This window comes from Anomaloglossus baeobatrachus, chromosome 3, assembly GCF_048569485.1.
Source record: "Anomaloglossus baeobatrachus isolate aAnoBae1 chromosome 3, aAnoBae1.hap1, whole genome shotgun sequence".
Lineage (NCBI taxonomy): Eukaryota > Metazoa > Chordata > Amphibia > Anura > Aromobatidae > Anomaloglossus > Anomaloglossus baeobatrachus.
Window position 1 is genome coordinate 100489383 of NC_134355.1, and position 13314 is coordinate 100502696.

Sequence of the window (13314 nt, forward strand, 5' to 3'; positions counted from 1 at the left end):
TAAGATAAATGTTCATTGGATTTATATCTAAATGCTACGGTTCGCGCTCTACTGTTATAGCTAAAAATGTTAACGTTATGGGGCCCCCACCAGATTTTCTGCCCAGGGGCCCCCACCAACCTTAATCCGGCCCTGCTTATGTATAACCTGTGTTAATGAGCAGTGGCTCTAGCCCCATGGGCGTTGCATCACCCTCTGGGCGTTTGCATGTTTTACATGGTATCACGCCACTTTGGGCGTGATGCCATGGATTTACATGGGTGACATCCTGTCGCTCCTTGAGATTCCTCGCGTGTGCACTCACCATTCTGCAGCCTTGTTATCTGGGTGCTTGCTTCTCGTCTTCAGATCCGCTCTGCGCATGACCAAAAATGCATGAGTCTCCTGAGCATGCGCAGTGCGCGTCTGAAAACGACAAACAAGCACCCGGATAACAAGGCTGCGGGAATGGCAAGGGCGCACGCGTGGGATCAGAAGTAGCAATGGTGATGTCACTGATGTAAAACCATGGTATCACACCCACAGGGGCATTATACCATGGAAAATATGCGACGCCCATGGGGCTAGAGCCCCTGCATATTTACATAGGTTACACATAAGTAATAAAACATATTTTTATATATTCACATTACACAATATTACAACACAGGGATGGGTAGGAAGGGGTTACTAGCACACATCACACTGCTACTAGGTTAGAACACAAATTACCTGACACGTTCCCTTTAAAAAAAAAAATAAAAAACTGAATAAAAGCATTGAAACAATAGATCTACCCAAAATGGTATCGATAACCTAGCCAACCTCGAGTGCAAAAACCAGCCCTCACATAGCTCAGACAACTAAAAGATAACAATGTTACATACCTTGTAAAATGGACATTTGAGGGGTAACATGCAACAAGGATTGTGACACGGGCAAAAAATGGATCCAGGGCACAAAAAAACAAGGACCTTTTTTTCACGTGCAAGCAAAAAATTGTGTGAAACCAGCCTTGGCCTTATGATTTTTTGGTTTTCCAGTCTCTCAGACACAGCAGATCAGTTGCAGAATTTGAGAAAGTTATACATAAATCTAGGCTTTTCCCAGGTGCACAGACAAGATGTCGGCATGCAGTGTTAACATTTCCTTTTTGTTTACTTGATTCATGAAGGAGACTTACTAAAAATAAGCCGGGGTGCGAAAAAGTGAAACATCAGGAGCCTCGCAGATGTGTAATCAGAATGGAGCTTGTGACCAGAAGCTATTTATATTCTCTCAATGAGTCTGTGCAATGCTTAATACATGAAAATGGAGGAAAATGAAATTTATTTGGGAATCCACAAGCTGCTATTTGCAGTGGAGTTGGGCGAGTACCTAACTATTCATACTCGCTATCCGCATAACGAGTTCTGTCTAATACTCGCGTATTCATTCCGAATAACGTGTGCAATGCAATCAATGGGGAAAACCTTGCAATGTAAGGAGTAACCCAAATAACGCACTATTTGCTACTCGCACAAAAAGTCTGGTATTCGGGTTACTTGTTACTTTGCGAGTTTTGACTTGCATTGCACACACTATTCGGAACGAATACACAAGTATTGGACCGTACTCCTTATGAGTATAGCGAGTACGAATAGTTAGATACTCGCTCAACTCTAGTTTAAAGCTTTGGTCTATAATACTGAACATACAAGCAAATGAATGCACAGTAAGGCTAAGTTCACACTTCAGTTGTTTTGCATCAGTCACAATCCGTAGCCTTGAGGAATTACGGAATCCTGCAAAATATTTTGCAGGAATCCAGTATTTCCCCATAGACTTCTATTAGTGACGGATTGCGACTGATGACCCTGCGTTGCATCCGCTGCGTCGCGGTCCGTCGTTTTTGACTGACCGCCGAGCGGGGAGCAACGCAGAATGTAAAGTTTTTCGGGCCGTCAAAATTAACGCGCCGCACAGGAATCCGTCGCCATCCGTCAAGCTTGTAATGTATGTCTATGGTGCTGGATTCCGTCGTAATCCGTCTTACAACGGAATCCACCGCAGGATTCCGTCATGCTCTACTGAGCATGCCCAGCATGTTTGGCACGCCCACTGGGCTGTCCCAAACACAGACGGATCATGACTGATCCGTCAAAAAATGGACGCACAGCGGATGTAACGGACGCAACTGATCCGTTTTTTCACAGGATTCCTGTGAAAGGAATCCTGTGAAAAACACATCAGTTGCATCAGTTGACAACTAAAAAACAACTGATCCGTTGCTGACGGACCTGACGGATTGAAAACAACTGAAGTGTGAACTTAGCCTAAGGGGTATTACCATAGACCGAGATATGCTCCAAAAAGCTTCTTGCATTAAATCCATTCTTTATTTCCCCTTCATTGAAAAGGTTTCTAGCATGTCTTCTGTCTCCTATCTGACTCACTTCTACCAGCACATGGTGTTGCATCATAGCTAGCGATGGTTGGACCCGGACTGTAAAAGTCCGGATCCACGCAGTTTCAAAGTTGCCCGGGTGCCAGGCGTGGGATTCTGGGTGTTTTTTCCAGATCCGGCACTCGAGAAATTAAAAAAATAAATAAAATAAGAATGAAATGAGCGCTTCATACTTGCCGAGGCTCCGGCCCCGCTGTACAGGGATGCTGCCGCGGTGCCGTACACTGCCCCACGGCCTCCTTGAGCCGCTTATTATTGCTCATTTCATATGCACTGCTTTCCCCGCCCACAGTCCAGCCTAGTCTCTGTGATTGGTTAGACGCACCCCCCAGCCTGTGTGACAGCGTCTGCCTGCATATCCAGTCACCGCTCTGTAGCTCATTCACTTAGCCCTCACAGCGGGCAGTCATGCTGCTCTATGGCCGCTCACTGTGATATTCAGATATTGCAGAGCTGAAATCGCCATGGGACCTCGTGTGGATTACGTCAGACCTGCAGGGATATGTTGGGGTTAATAAAGTGGTGAAAGAGGGGGCTTTTTTGTATGTTTTCGGTGTTTGTGTATATGGCCTGTGCCCTCACTAATCTAGGGTTTAGTAGCAGCTGTGCGCTGTTAATAACCCCTTATTACCCCGATTGCCACCGCACCAGGACAATGGGAAGAGCTGGGTCTCTCCAACCTGAGAATACCAGCCCCCCAGATGTCGGGCTTTACCATGGCTGGGTATCAAATTTGGAGACGACTGCACATTTTTTTTTTTTTGTTTTGTTTTTACTAAAATAAAATAAAAAAGCCGCATGTGGTTAATTTTTCTTTTGATACACAATCAAGATAAGCACAGGGCTGGGGCTGTAGCCGTGGGCTTTATCTGTGCTGGGGGCTTACGTCAATTGTTTAATTTATTTTTATACCATGATACTGACGGTAGATACTAGAATGTATGGGCTCCTTCAAGATATGACGTAATTTCAACACGTCCCCTATCACATGATAGGGGAGTGTTCAAAATGCCATCCGATCTTTCCAGCCAGAATAAACATTCTTTTTCTAATTCCATGTGGGCATGGAGTTGTTTATAATAGAAGCAGGGGTTTGGTGATGTGGCCCCAGAGAGGGGCAGCCGTAGTGGACGGCTTTGCCCCCGTTGCATGATTATGGTGAACGAGAGGAAACATCACCACGCTTACTAACCTGGAATGAGCCCGTACATTCCAGGCTCACAGTAGATTCTATAGAGTGTATGGGCTCCTTCAGTTGCGCTGCTTTCCCCGCCCACCGGCCATCCTGGTGCCTGTGATTGGATGCAGTCAGCTGACTCTAAGGGAGGAGGCGTGTCTGACTGTAATTAGTGGCCCAGGAAGTGAATATGAGGTCTGGAAGCAGCGTACAGCCATGCCGGAGCCTTGGTAACTCCACCGCACGCACTCCCATTCCCCTATCCCTTCTACCACCATTTTTAACCCCTTAACGACCGCAGGCAGTAAAATTACGTCCTAAATGTCATCATGTTACTGCCCGCGGTCCTCCGGCGGCAGCATGCCGCGATCGGCGCACATCTCAGCTGATTTTCACAGCTGAGATGTGTGCCTGCTAGGCACGAGCAGAATCGTTATCTGCTCGTGCCGATTAACCCCTTTTAAATGGCGCTGTCAATACGTGACAGCGCCATTATAAGCGCGATCGCGGTAAACTTTTACTTACTGCCCGATACCGGAAGTCACGTGACGCGATCACGTGACTTCTGATAGTTGTCATGGTAGCACAGGGTCATGTGATGACTCCTGTACTACACATGACTTGCTTTCATTTTCGCTGTGCCAGCGGCACAGCAAAAGAGAAAGAGCGTATCTGCGTTTACAGCTGTGTAGCTGTGATCAGCAGATACTGCAGAGCGATCGGATTGCTGATCGCAATAGACCCCTAGGGAGACTAGTAAAATAAAAAAAAAGTTAAAAAAAAGTTTTAAAAAATTAAAAAAAAAACAAAAACCTAAAAGTTCAAATCACCCCCCATTCGCCCCATTGAAAATTAAAGGGTTAAAAAAATAAAAAATATACACACTTTTGTTATCGCCGCGTTCAGAAACGCCCGATCTATCAAAATATAAAATCAATTAATCTGGTCAGTATACGGCGTAGCGGCAAAAAAATTCCAAACGCCAAAACGACGTTTTTTTTGTCGCCACATCTTTTGCGCAAAATGCAATAAGAGGTGATCAAAACGTAGCATCTGCGCAAAAATGGTATCGTTAAAAACGTCAGCTCGAGACACAAAAAATAAGCCGTCACTGAGCCATAGATCCCGAAAAATGAGAACGCTACGGGTCACGGAATATGGCGTAAAACGTGCGCCACTTTTTTTGTCCGATTTTTTTTTTTTTTTTTAACCACTTTTATAAAAGTAAACCTATACATGTTTGGTGTCTACGAACTCGCATTGACCTGAGGCATCACACCCACACATCAGTTTTACCATATAGTGAACACAGTGAATAAAATATCTCGAAAACCATAGTGCTATCGCACTTTTTTTGCAATTTTTCTGCATTTGGAATTTTTTTTGCCGTTTTCCAGTACACTATATGGTAAAACTGATGGTTTCATTTAAAAGTACAGCTCGTTCCGCAAGAAATGAGCCCTCACATGACCATATTGACTGAAAAATAAAAAAGTTACGTCTCTCAGAAAAAGAATGGCGGAAAAAAAAACGGAAAGCGAAAAATCGGCCGGTCGTGAAGGGGTTAATCTCCGGATTCTGATCCCCTATAGGCTTATAAGGTGGCCAGATTCTGGACCGTATTCAGTTTTTTTTTTAAAAAAAGAGAGCAAGGACCCGCCAGTCCCGGTTATCTGCGAGTCTGCAGGGCTCTAGTCAGCATGCATGGGCTAATTAGATTACTTAAGCCTCCCGTAAACATTAGTCTGTCAGCTGAGTCCACAGATAATGATGGGTTCTGCTGACAGTCTAATGTGTATGTGACCTCTGGACTTACAATCCTATTGTTTTCTCTGAGAAAACCCTGCCAGAGATGTTTGGCACAGGCTCTCATAGAAAACTATGGGAGAGCCAGACGATGGATCTCCTATTTATGGCAGTTTAAAGACCATGTGGTACATGTGGTCAGACTTTTTAATGAGTGACAAAGCTTTGTGGAGTACCTTGTCTTTATTTTACTCACTTACTGTATATAGCGCCATTAATTCCACAGCACTTCAATCATGATAATCACTGTCCCTGTGGGGGCTCACAATCAAGTTTTAATTAGTATGTATCTGGAGTGTGGAAGGAAACTGGAGAACCAAGAAGAAATCCATACAAACTCTTGGCAGATGTTTTCCTTAGCAGGATTTGAACTCAGCGCTGCAAGACTGCAGTGCTAACCACTGAGCCACCATGATTACATTTCTTGACCCAGCAAAGTGCTCTGAAGCTTCAATCATTGGATGACATTGGGAAATCCGTGGGTAAAACATTTGTTACATAGTAGTATGGGGGCGCCCACATGGCGCTGAACTACACCACATTGTGTGGGTTTTGTTGCTATAAATTTGCTGAGGTTAAGCAGATTCCACCCTTTTTACATTGCTCTGGGTGAAACACACTATAAAAGTCCACCATATAAATCTGCATTCTGCTGAATACTAAATCTGATTTTTCTCTGTCGTCTGTGGATGAGACCTCCTAAAACTGGATGCAGCAGTTTTTGCCTCATGCACATACCCAAACTAATGAGAGAGAGAGAGAGAGAGAGATAGATAGATATATAGATATATAGAGATAGAGATAGAGATAGATATTTTAGTTTTACTTCCGAAATGCATGATTGACACTTATAAGACAATACATTACCTTCTTTCTACTCCCCACATATTATGAATATACAGATACTCTTAACAATCTCAATCTCATCACCTAAAGATTATTCAGATTATTCATACAATATGTGTAAGATGATATAAATGTGCGTTGGCCGTTGGGTCACACAAGATAGTGTCTTTCTAACATAGTTCTAAAAACATAACTTTTTCTTATGCTTGTTTTCAATTAGTCAAAACTTATGAAGCTGCTGCAGAGACTGCCGTGCTGTGTAGTCCGAAGGCTGCATCGGGAGAGATATAAGAAGCCGTCCTGGCTGACCCCTGTGCCTGACAGTCACAAGCTCAGTGACCAAGATGTAACAGACTTTGTGCAAAGTGTAATGCAGCCGGTCCTCCTGGCAATGTTCAGTAAGACGGGGAGCCTGGAGGCAGCGCAGGCCCTGCAGAACCTCGCACTGATGCGCCCAGAGCTGGTGATTCCTCCGGTACTTGAAAGGTAATTCATGCCATGGGTGACTTTTTTTGTCTTCATTTTAGTAAGTGAATCAGAGCGCTCTGAAACTAATACCTTTTGAGTTTGGGTTCATGTAAAACATTAACCCTTTAATGACCTGGCCTTAAGGAGCTTTTTCACCTTTTAGAAAACTTTTCCTTATATGCACAGTTTGTTGTATATAATACAAACCAACAACCCCTCTGCTTACTTACCTTCCCCAGATCAAGCGCCAAATCTCCTCCACTGCCCCACTCTGGCTTCCCGCCTGTATCACTGCAGCCAATTGCTCATGCTTACTACATCAGCAATGTCGCTGAGCTCGGCGATTTAGCTGCATTGATGAAAAACAGTTGTCCCCTTTAATTATCGGCCATTTTTTTTTTTCCCCTTTTTCTTTGATTTTGTTTTTTTTAATAAAAGAATATATTGTATTTTTTGGATTATAAGACACACTTTTCCTCCCAAACATTTGGGAGGAAAATGAGGGGTGCGTCTTAAAGTCAGAATATAGCCTACAGGTGGGGCTGTCTGTGCGGGCGGCCGGATGTGTGTGTGTGTGTGTGTGTGTGTGTGTGTGTGTGTGTGTGTGTGCGCGTGCGTGCGAGCGGCCGGGTGACTGTGGCTGGGTGCGTGCAGCCGGTTGCCTGTGGCTGCGTGCCGTCTGCCTCTCTGTCCCTGAGGCCAGCTGCTTCTCTGTGCGGGTGGGCGGCCTGCTGGCTGCCACCTTGTGTGTGCGGACTGCGGTGGCTATGTGGCGGGTGTCCCAGTGTGTCCGCGGTACCAGTTTCAAATGATTGTGCTAGGTATCGGCGCGTGCGCAGATGGATCTCTTGGATGAGATCTCCAATCTACGCACACGCCGCTCCGGGAGTCAACGCGTGCGCAGATGGAGCCCTTGGATGAGAGCTCCATCTGTGCATTTGCCGCTCTGGGCGCCATCACTTGAACCGGGACCGCGGACACACTGGGACACACCGCACCGGCCTGCTCCAGCACTGAGCCGCCGTCACTGCAGCTGTCACTACAGACCTGCCACTACTGACCGCCGCTGCCAGCACAACCTCTGCCTCCTGTGACCCGCTTCACCACCACTACTGCCCCCCTCTGGTAAGACAACACCAGAGTATAAGATGGACCCCTTTTCTATCTTTTTTTTTTTATCTCTAAATTTGGGGTGCGTCTTATAAAACGAAAAATGTTATGTATGTATCTAATGTTAGTTAATACCGAAATTAATGATTTTTTTTTTTCTTTGTCGCTCCATTGGCAGACCCAGACAATTGGGTGTATAGCTTCTGCCTCCGGAGGCCACACAAAGTATTACACTTAAAAGTGTAAAGCCCCTCCCCTTCTGCCTATACACCCCCCGTGCATCACGGGCTCCTCAGTTTTTATGCTTTGTGCGAAGGAGGCTGACATCCACGCATAGCTCCACATCTTAGTCAGCAGCAGCTGCTGACTATGTCGGATGGAAGAAAAGAGGGCCCATAACAGGGCCCCCAGCATGCTCCCTTCTCACCCCACTCTTGTCGGCGGTGTTGTTAAGGTTGAGGTACCCATTGCGGGTACAGAGGCTGGAGCCCACATGCTGTTTTCCTTCCCCATCCCTTAATGGGCTCTGGGTGAAGTGGGATCCTAATCGGTCTCCAGGCACATGAGACCGTGCTCCCTCCGCAGCCCCTGGGGAATCTGCTGACAGGAGCCGAGTATCGACAGGGACAAGGCCCTGCTACTGTGAGGTACTCTGTGTCCCCGTGGGGACCGCGCATAGAGCGCTGATGCCACACACACTGCAGCACTGCTGGGTGTGTTAGTGCGCCGGGGACTTCCGCGCCGGCCGCGCTGTGAGGTACTCTGTGTCCCCGTGGGAACCGCGCATGGAGCGCTGGTGGCCATATACACTTCAGCACCGCTGGGTGTGTTTGTGCGCCGGGGACTACCGCGCCGACCGCGCTTATATGCCGGCCGCGCTTATTACTTTAGTCCCCGGCTTTTTGCGGCCTAGTATCGCATATTCCCGCCCCCAGGCCTGCCAGTCAGGGGAAGGGCGGGACGCTGCACAGGACGTTAGTGCTGAGGGTTGGAGCATACTTTGTATCCTCCTCCCCCCTCATACAGCACACTGGGGCTCCAGATTCCCGCACTTTCTAGGGCACGCCCACGGCCCCCTCCTCTCCACAGAACGCCGGCAGCCATTCCTGTCAGCACTTCTAACGCTGGAGAGGAGAGACAACAGGCTCTGGGAGGCCCATGCAGGGATTCTGGTGATCACACAACCGCTTTGAGCGGTCGGTAAGCAGCACCTGAGGTGCTGGCCCCACTGAGTGCAGAAGTGTACATATATATATATATATATATATATATATATATATATATATATATATATATATATATATATATATATATATATATATATATATATATATATATATATATATATATATATATATATATATATATATATATATATATATATATATATATAATATGCTTATATGCTATACATTTACACTGTACTGTCGCACTGTTGATTTTTGGCTATATACCCTCCTGGATTGTACTCAGAGGAGACAACAGCATGTCGTCTGCAAATAGCAAGGGTGCCAAAGCACAGGCTTACTTTGCAACCTGTACCTCATGTGCGGCTATACTACCGGCAGGTTCCACGGACCCTCATTGTGTGCAATGCTCGGCCCCTGTGGCACTTACTCAGCCGGAGCCTCTGCTACTGGTGGCCCAGGTGGAACCACCTGCTACCACTGTCCAGGTGACAGGGACGGAGTTTGCAGTGTTTCCTGACAAACTGTCTGAGACTATGGATAAATGGTCTGCTAGGATACTAGAAGCCTTACAGTCCAGACCGGTGACTCAGGCCCCGGGCACTGTTCAATCATTGACCCCAGGCCCCCCCTCAATTGGAGCTGCAGGAGAAATTCCGTTTCAGGTCTCCCAAGCGTCCATTGAGTATGTTTCTGGATCACTCTGACTTCAGAGAGGCAGTCCAGAAACACCGAGCTTGTCCAGATAAGCGTTTTTCCAAGCGCCTTAAGGATACACGTTATCCCTTCCCCCCTGACGTTGTCAAGGGCTGGGCTCAGTGTCCTAAGGTGGATCCTCCTGTCTCCAGACTGGCGGCTAGATCCATAGTTGCAGTGGAAGATGGGGCTTCACTCAAAGATGCCACTGACAGACAGATGGAGCTCTGGTTGAAATCCATCTATGAAGCTATCGGCGCGTCTTTTGCTCCAGCATTCGCAGCCGTATGGGCACTCCAAGCTATCTCAGCTTGTCATGCGCAGATTAATGCAGTCACACGTACATCTGCTCCGCAAGTGGTGTCCTTAACCTCTCAGGCGTCGGCGTTTGCGTCCTACGCCATTAATGCGGTCCTGGACTCTACGAGCCGTACAGCGGTAGCATCCGCCAATTCGGTGGCAGTCCGCAGGGCCATGTGGTTACGTGAATGGAAGGCAGACTCCGCTTCCAAAAAGTTCTTAACCGGTTTGCCATTTTCTGGCGACCGCCTGTTTGGTGAACGATTGGATGAAATCATTAAACAATCCAAGGGAAAGGACTCTTCCTTACCCCAGTCCAAACCAAACAGACCTCAACCACGGAAGGTACAATCGAGGTTTCGGTCCTTTCGGCCCGCAGGAAGGTCTCAGTTCTCCTCGTCCAAAAGGCCTCAAAAGGATCAGAGGAACTCCGATGCATGGCGGTCTAAGTCACGTCCTAAAAAGACCGCCGGAGGAACCGCTCCCAAGGCGGCCTCCTCATGACTTTCGGCCTCCTCACACCGCATCCTCGGTCGGTGGCAGGCTTTCCCGCTTTTGCGACGCCTGGCTGCCACAGGTAAAAGACCGATGGGTGAGAGACATTCTATCCCACGGTTACAGGATAGAGCTCAGCTCTCGTCCTCCGACTCGTTTTTTCAGAACATCCCCGCCCCCCGAGAGAACCGATGCTCTTCTTCAGGCGGTGTGCACTCTGAAGGCGGAAGGGGTGGTGATCCCTGTGCCTCTTCAGCAACAGGGTCACGGTTTTTACTCCAACTTGTTCGTGGTACCGAAAAAGGACGGATCCTTCCGTCCTGTTCTGGACCTAAAACTGCTCAACAAACACGTAAAAACCAGGCGGTTCCGGATGGAATCGCTCCGCTCCGTCATCGCCTCAATGTCCCAAGGAGATTTCCTAGCATCAATCGACATCAAAGATGCTTATCTCCACGTACCAATTGCACCAGAGCATCAGCGCTTCCTGCGTTTCGCCATAGGAGACGAACATCTTCAGTTCGTGGCACTACCTTTCGGCCTGGCGACAGCCCCACGGGTCTTCACCAAGGTCATGGCAGCAGTGGTAGCAGTCCTACACTCTCAGGGACACTCGGTGATCCCTTACTTAGACGATCTGCTTGTCAAGGCACCCACTCAAGTGGCATGCCAACACAGCCTGAACATTGCTCTGGAGACTCTCCAGAGTTTCGGGTGGATCATCAATTTTCCAAAGTCAAATCTGACACCGGCCCAATCTCTGACATATCTTGGCATGGAGTTTCATACTCTGCCAGCGATAGTGAAGCTTCCGCTGGACAAACAGCGTTCACTACAGACAGGGGTGCGATCTCTCCTTCACGGCCAGTCGCACCCTCTGAGGCGCCTCATGCACTTCCTAGGGAAGATGGTAGCAGCAATGGAGGCAGTTCCTTTTGCGCAGTTTCATCTGCGTCCTCTTCAATGGGACATTCTCCGAAAATGGGACAGGAAGTAGACGTCCCTCGACAGGAAAGTCTCCCTTTCACGGGCAGCCAAGGCTTCCCTTCAGTGGTGGCTTCTCCCCACTTCTCTGTCGGGGAGGAAACCCTTTCTTCCCCCATCATGGGCTGTGGTCACGACGGATGCGAGCCTGTCAGGGTGGGGAGCGGTTTTTCTCCACCACAGGGCTCAGGGAACCTGGACTCCGACAGAGTCCTCCCTTCAGATCAATGTTCTGGAGATAAGGGCAGTGTATCTTGCCCTAAAGGCGTTCCAGCCGTGGCTGGAAGGCCAGCAAATCCGAATTCAGTCGGACAACTCCACAGCGGTGGCATACATCAACCACCAAGGGGGAACACGCAGTCGGCAAGCCTTCCAGGAAGTCCGGCGGATTCTTATGTGGGTGGAAGCCACGGCCTCCACCATATCCGCAGTTCACATCCCGGGCGTAGAAAACTGGGAAGCAGACTTTCTCAGTCGCCAGGGCATGGACGCAGGGGAATGGTCCCTTCACCCGGACGTGTTTCAGGAGATCTGTTGCCGCTGGGGGATGCCGGACGTCGACCTAATGGCGTCACGGCACAACAACAAGGTCCCAACATTCATGGCACGGTCTCAAGATCACAGAGCTCTGGCGGCAGACGCCTTAGTTCAGGATTGGTCGCAGTTTCAGCTCCCTTATGTGTTTCCTACTCTGGCACTGTTGCCCAGAGTGTTACGCAAGATCAGGTCCGACTGTCGCCGCGCCATCCTCGTCGCTCCAGACTGGCCAAGGAGGTCGTGGTACCCAGATCTGTGGCATCTCACGGTGGGTCAACCGTGGCCACTACCAGATCGACCAGACTTGCTGTCTCAAGGGCCGTTTTTCCATCTGAATTCTGCGGCCCTCAACCTGACTGTGTGGCCATTGAGTCCTGGATCCTAGCGTCTTCAGGGTTATCTCAAGAGGTCATTGCCACTATGAGACAGGCTAGGAAACCAACGTCCGCCAAGATCTACCACAGGACGTGGAGGATATTCCTATCTTGGTGCTCTGATCAGGGTTTTTCTCCCTGGCCATTTGCCTTGCCCACTTTTCTTTCCTTCCTTCAATCAGGATTGGAAAAAGGGTTGTCGCTCGGCTCTCTTAAGGGACAAGTCTCAGCGCTCTCTGTGTTTTTTCAGAAGCGCCTGGCCAGACTTCCACAGGTACGCACGTTCCTGCAGGGGGTTTGTCACATAGTCCCTCCTTACAAGCGGCCGTTAGAACCCTGGGATCTGAACAGGGTACTGATGGCTCTTCAGAAACCACCTTTCGAGCCAATGAAGGATATTTCTCTTTCACGCCTTTCACAGAAAGTGGTTTTCCTAGTAGCAGTCACATCACTTCGGAGAGTGTCTGAGCTAGCAGCGCTGTCATGCAAAGCCCCTTTCCTGGTGTTTCACCAGGACAAGGTGGTTCTGCGTCCGGTTTCGGAATTTCTACCTAAGGTGGTATCCCCCTTTCATCTCAATCAGGATATCTCCTTACCCTCTTTTTGTCCTCATCCAGTTCACCAGTGTGAAAAGGATCTGCACTTGTTAGATCTGGTGAGAGCACTCAGACTCTACATTTCTCGTACGGCGCCCCTGCGCCGTTCGGATGCACTCTTTGTCCTTGTCGCTGGCCAGCGTAAAGGGTCACAGGCTTCGAAATCAACCCTGGCTCGGTGGATCAAGGAACCAATTCTCGAAGCTTATCGATCTTCTGGGCTTCCGGTTCCCTCTGGGCTGAAAGCCCATTCTACCAGAGCCGTGGGTGCGTCCTGGGCTTTGCGGCACCAGGCTACGGCTCAGCAGGTGTC

The 13314-nt window shown here is 48.4% G+C and overlaps 1 protein-coding gene across 2 annotated transcripts in view; it reads left to right on the forward strand.

Annotated features, from left to right (window-relative positions):
• PSME4 (proteasome activator subunit 4) overlaps positions 1–13314 on the forward strand; it is a 250124-nt gene that overhangs the window by 97088 nt on the left and 139722 nt on the right. For both annotated transcript variants that reach the window (XM_075339344.1, XM_075339345.1), the window contains one exon: positions 6475–6740. In XM_075339344.1, coding sequence (XP_075195459.1) covers positions 6475–6740 — 266 coding nt within the window. The remainder of the gene's footprint in view (positions 1–6474; positions 6741–13314) is intronic.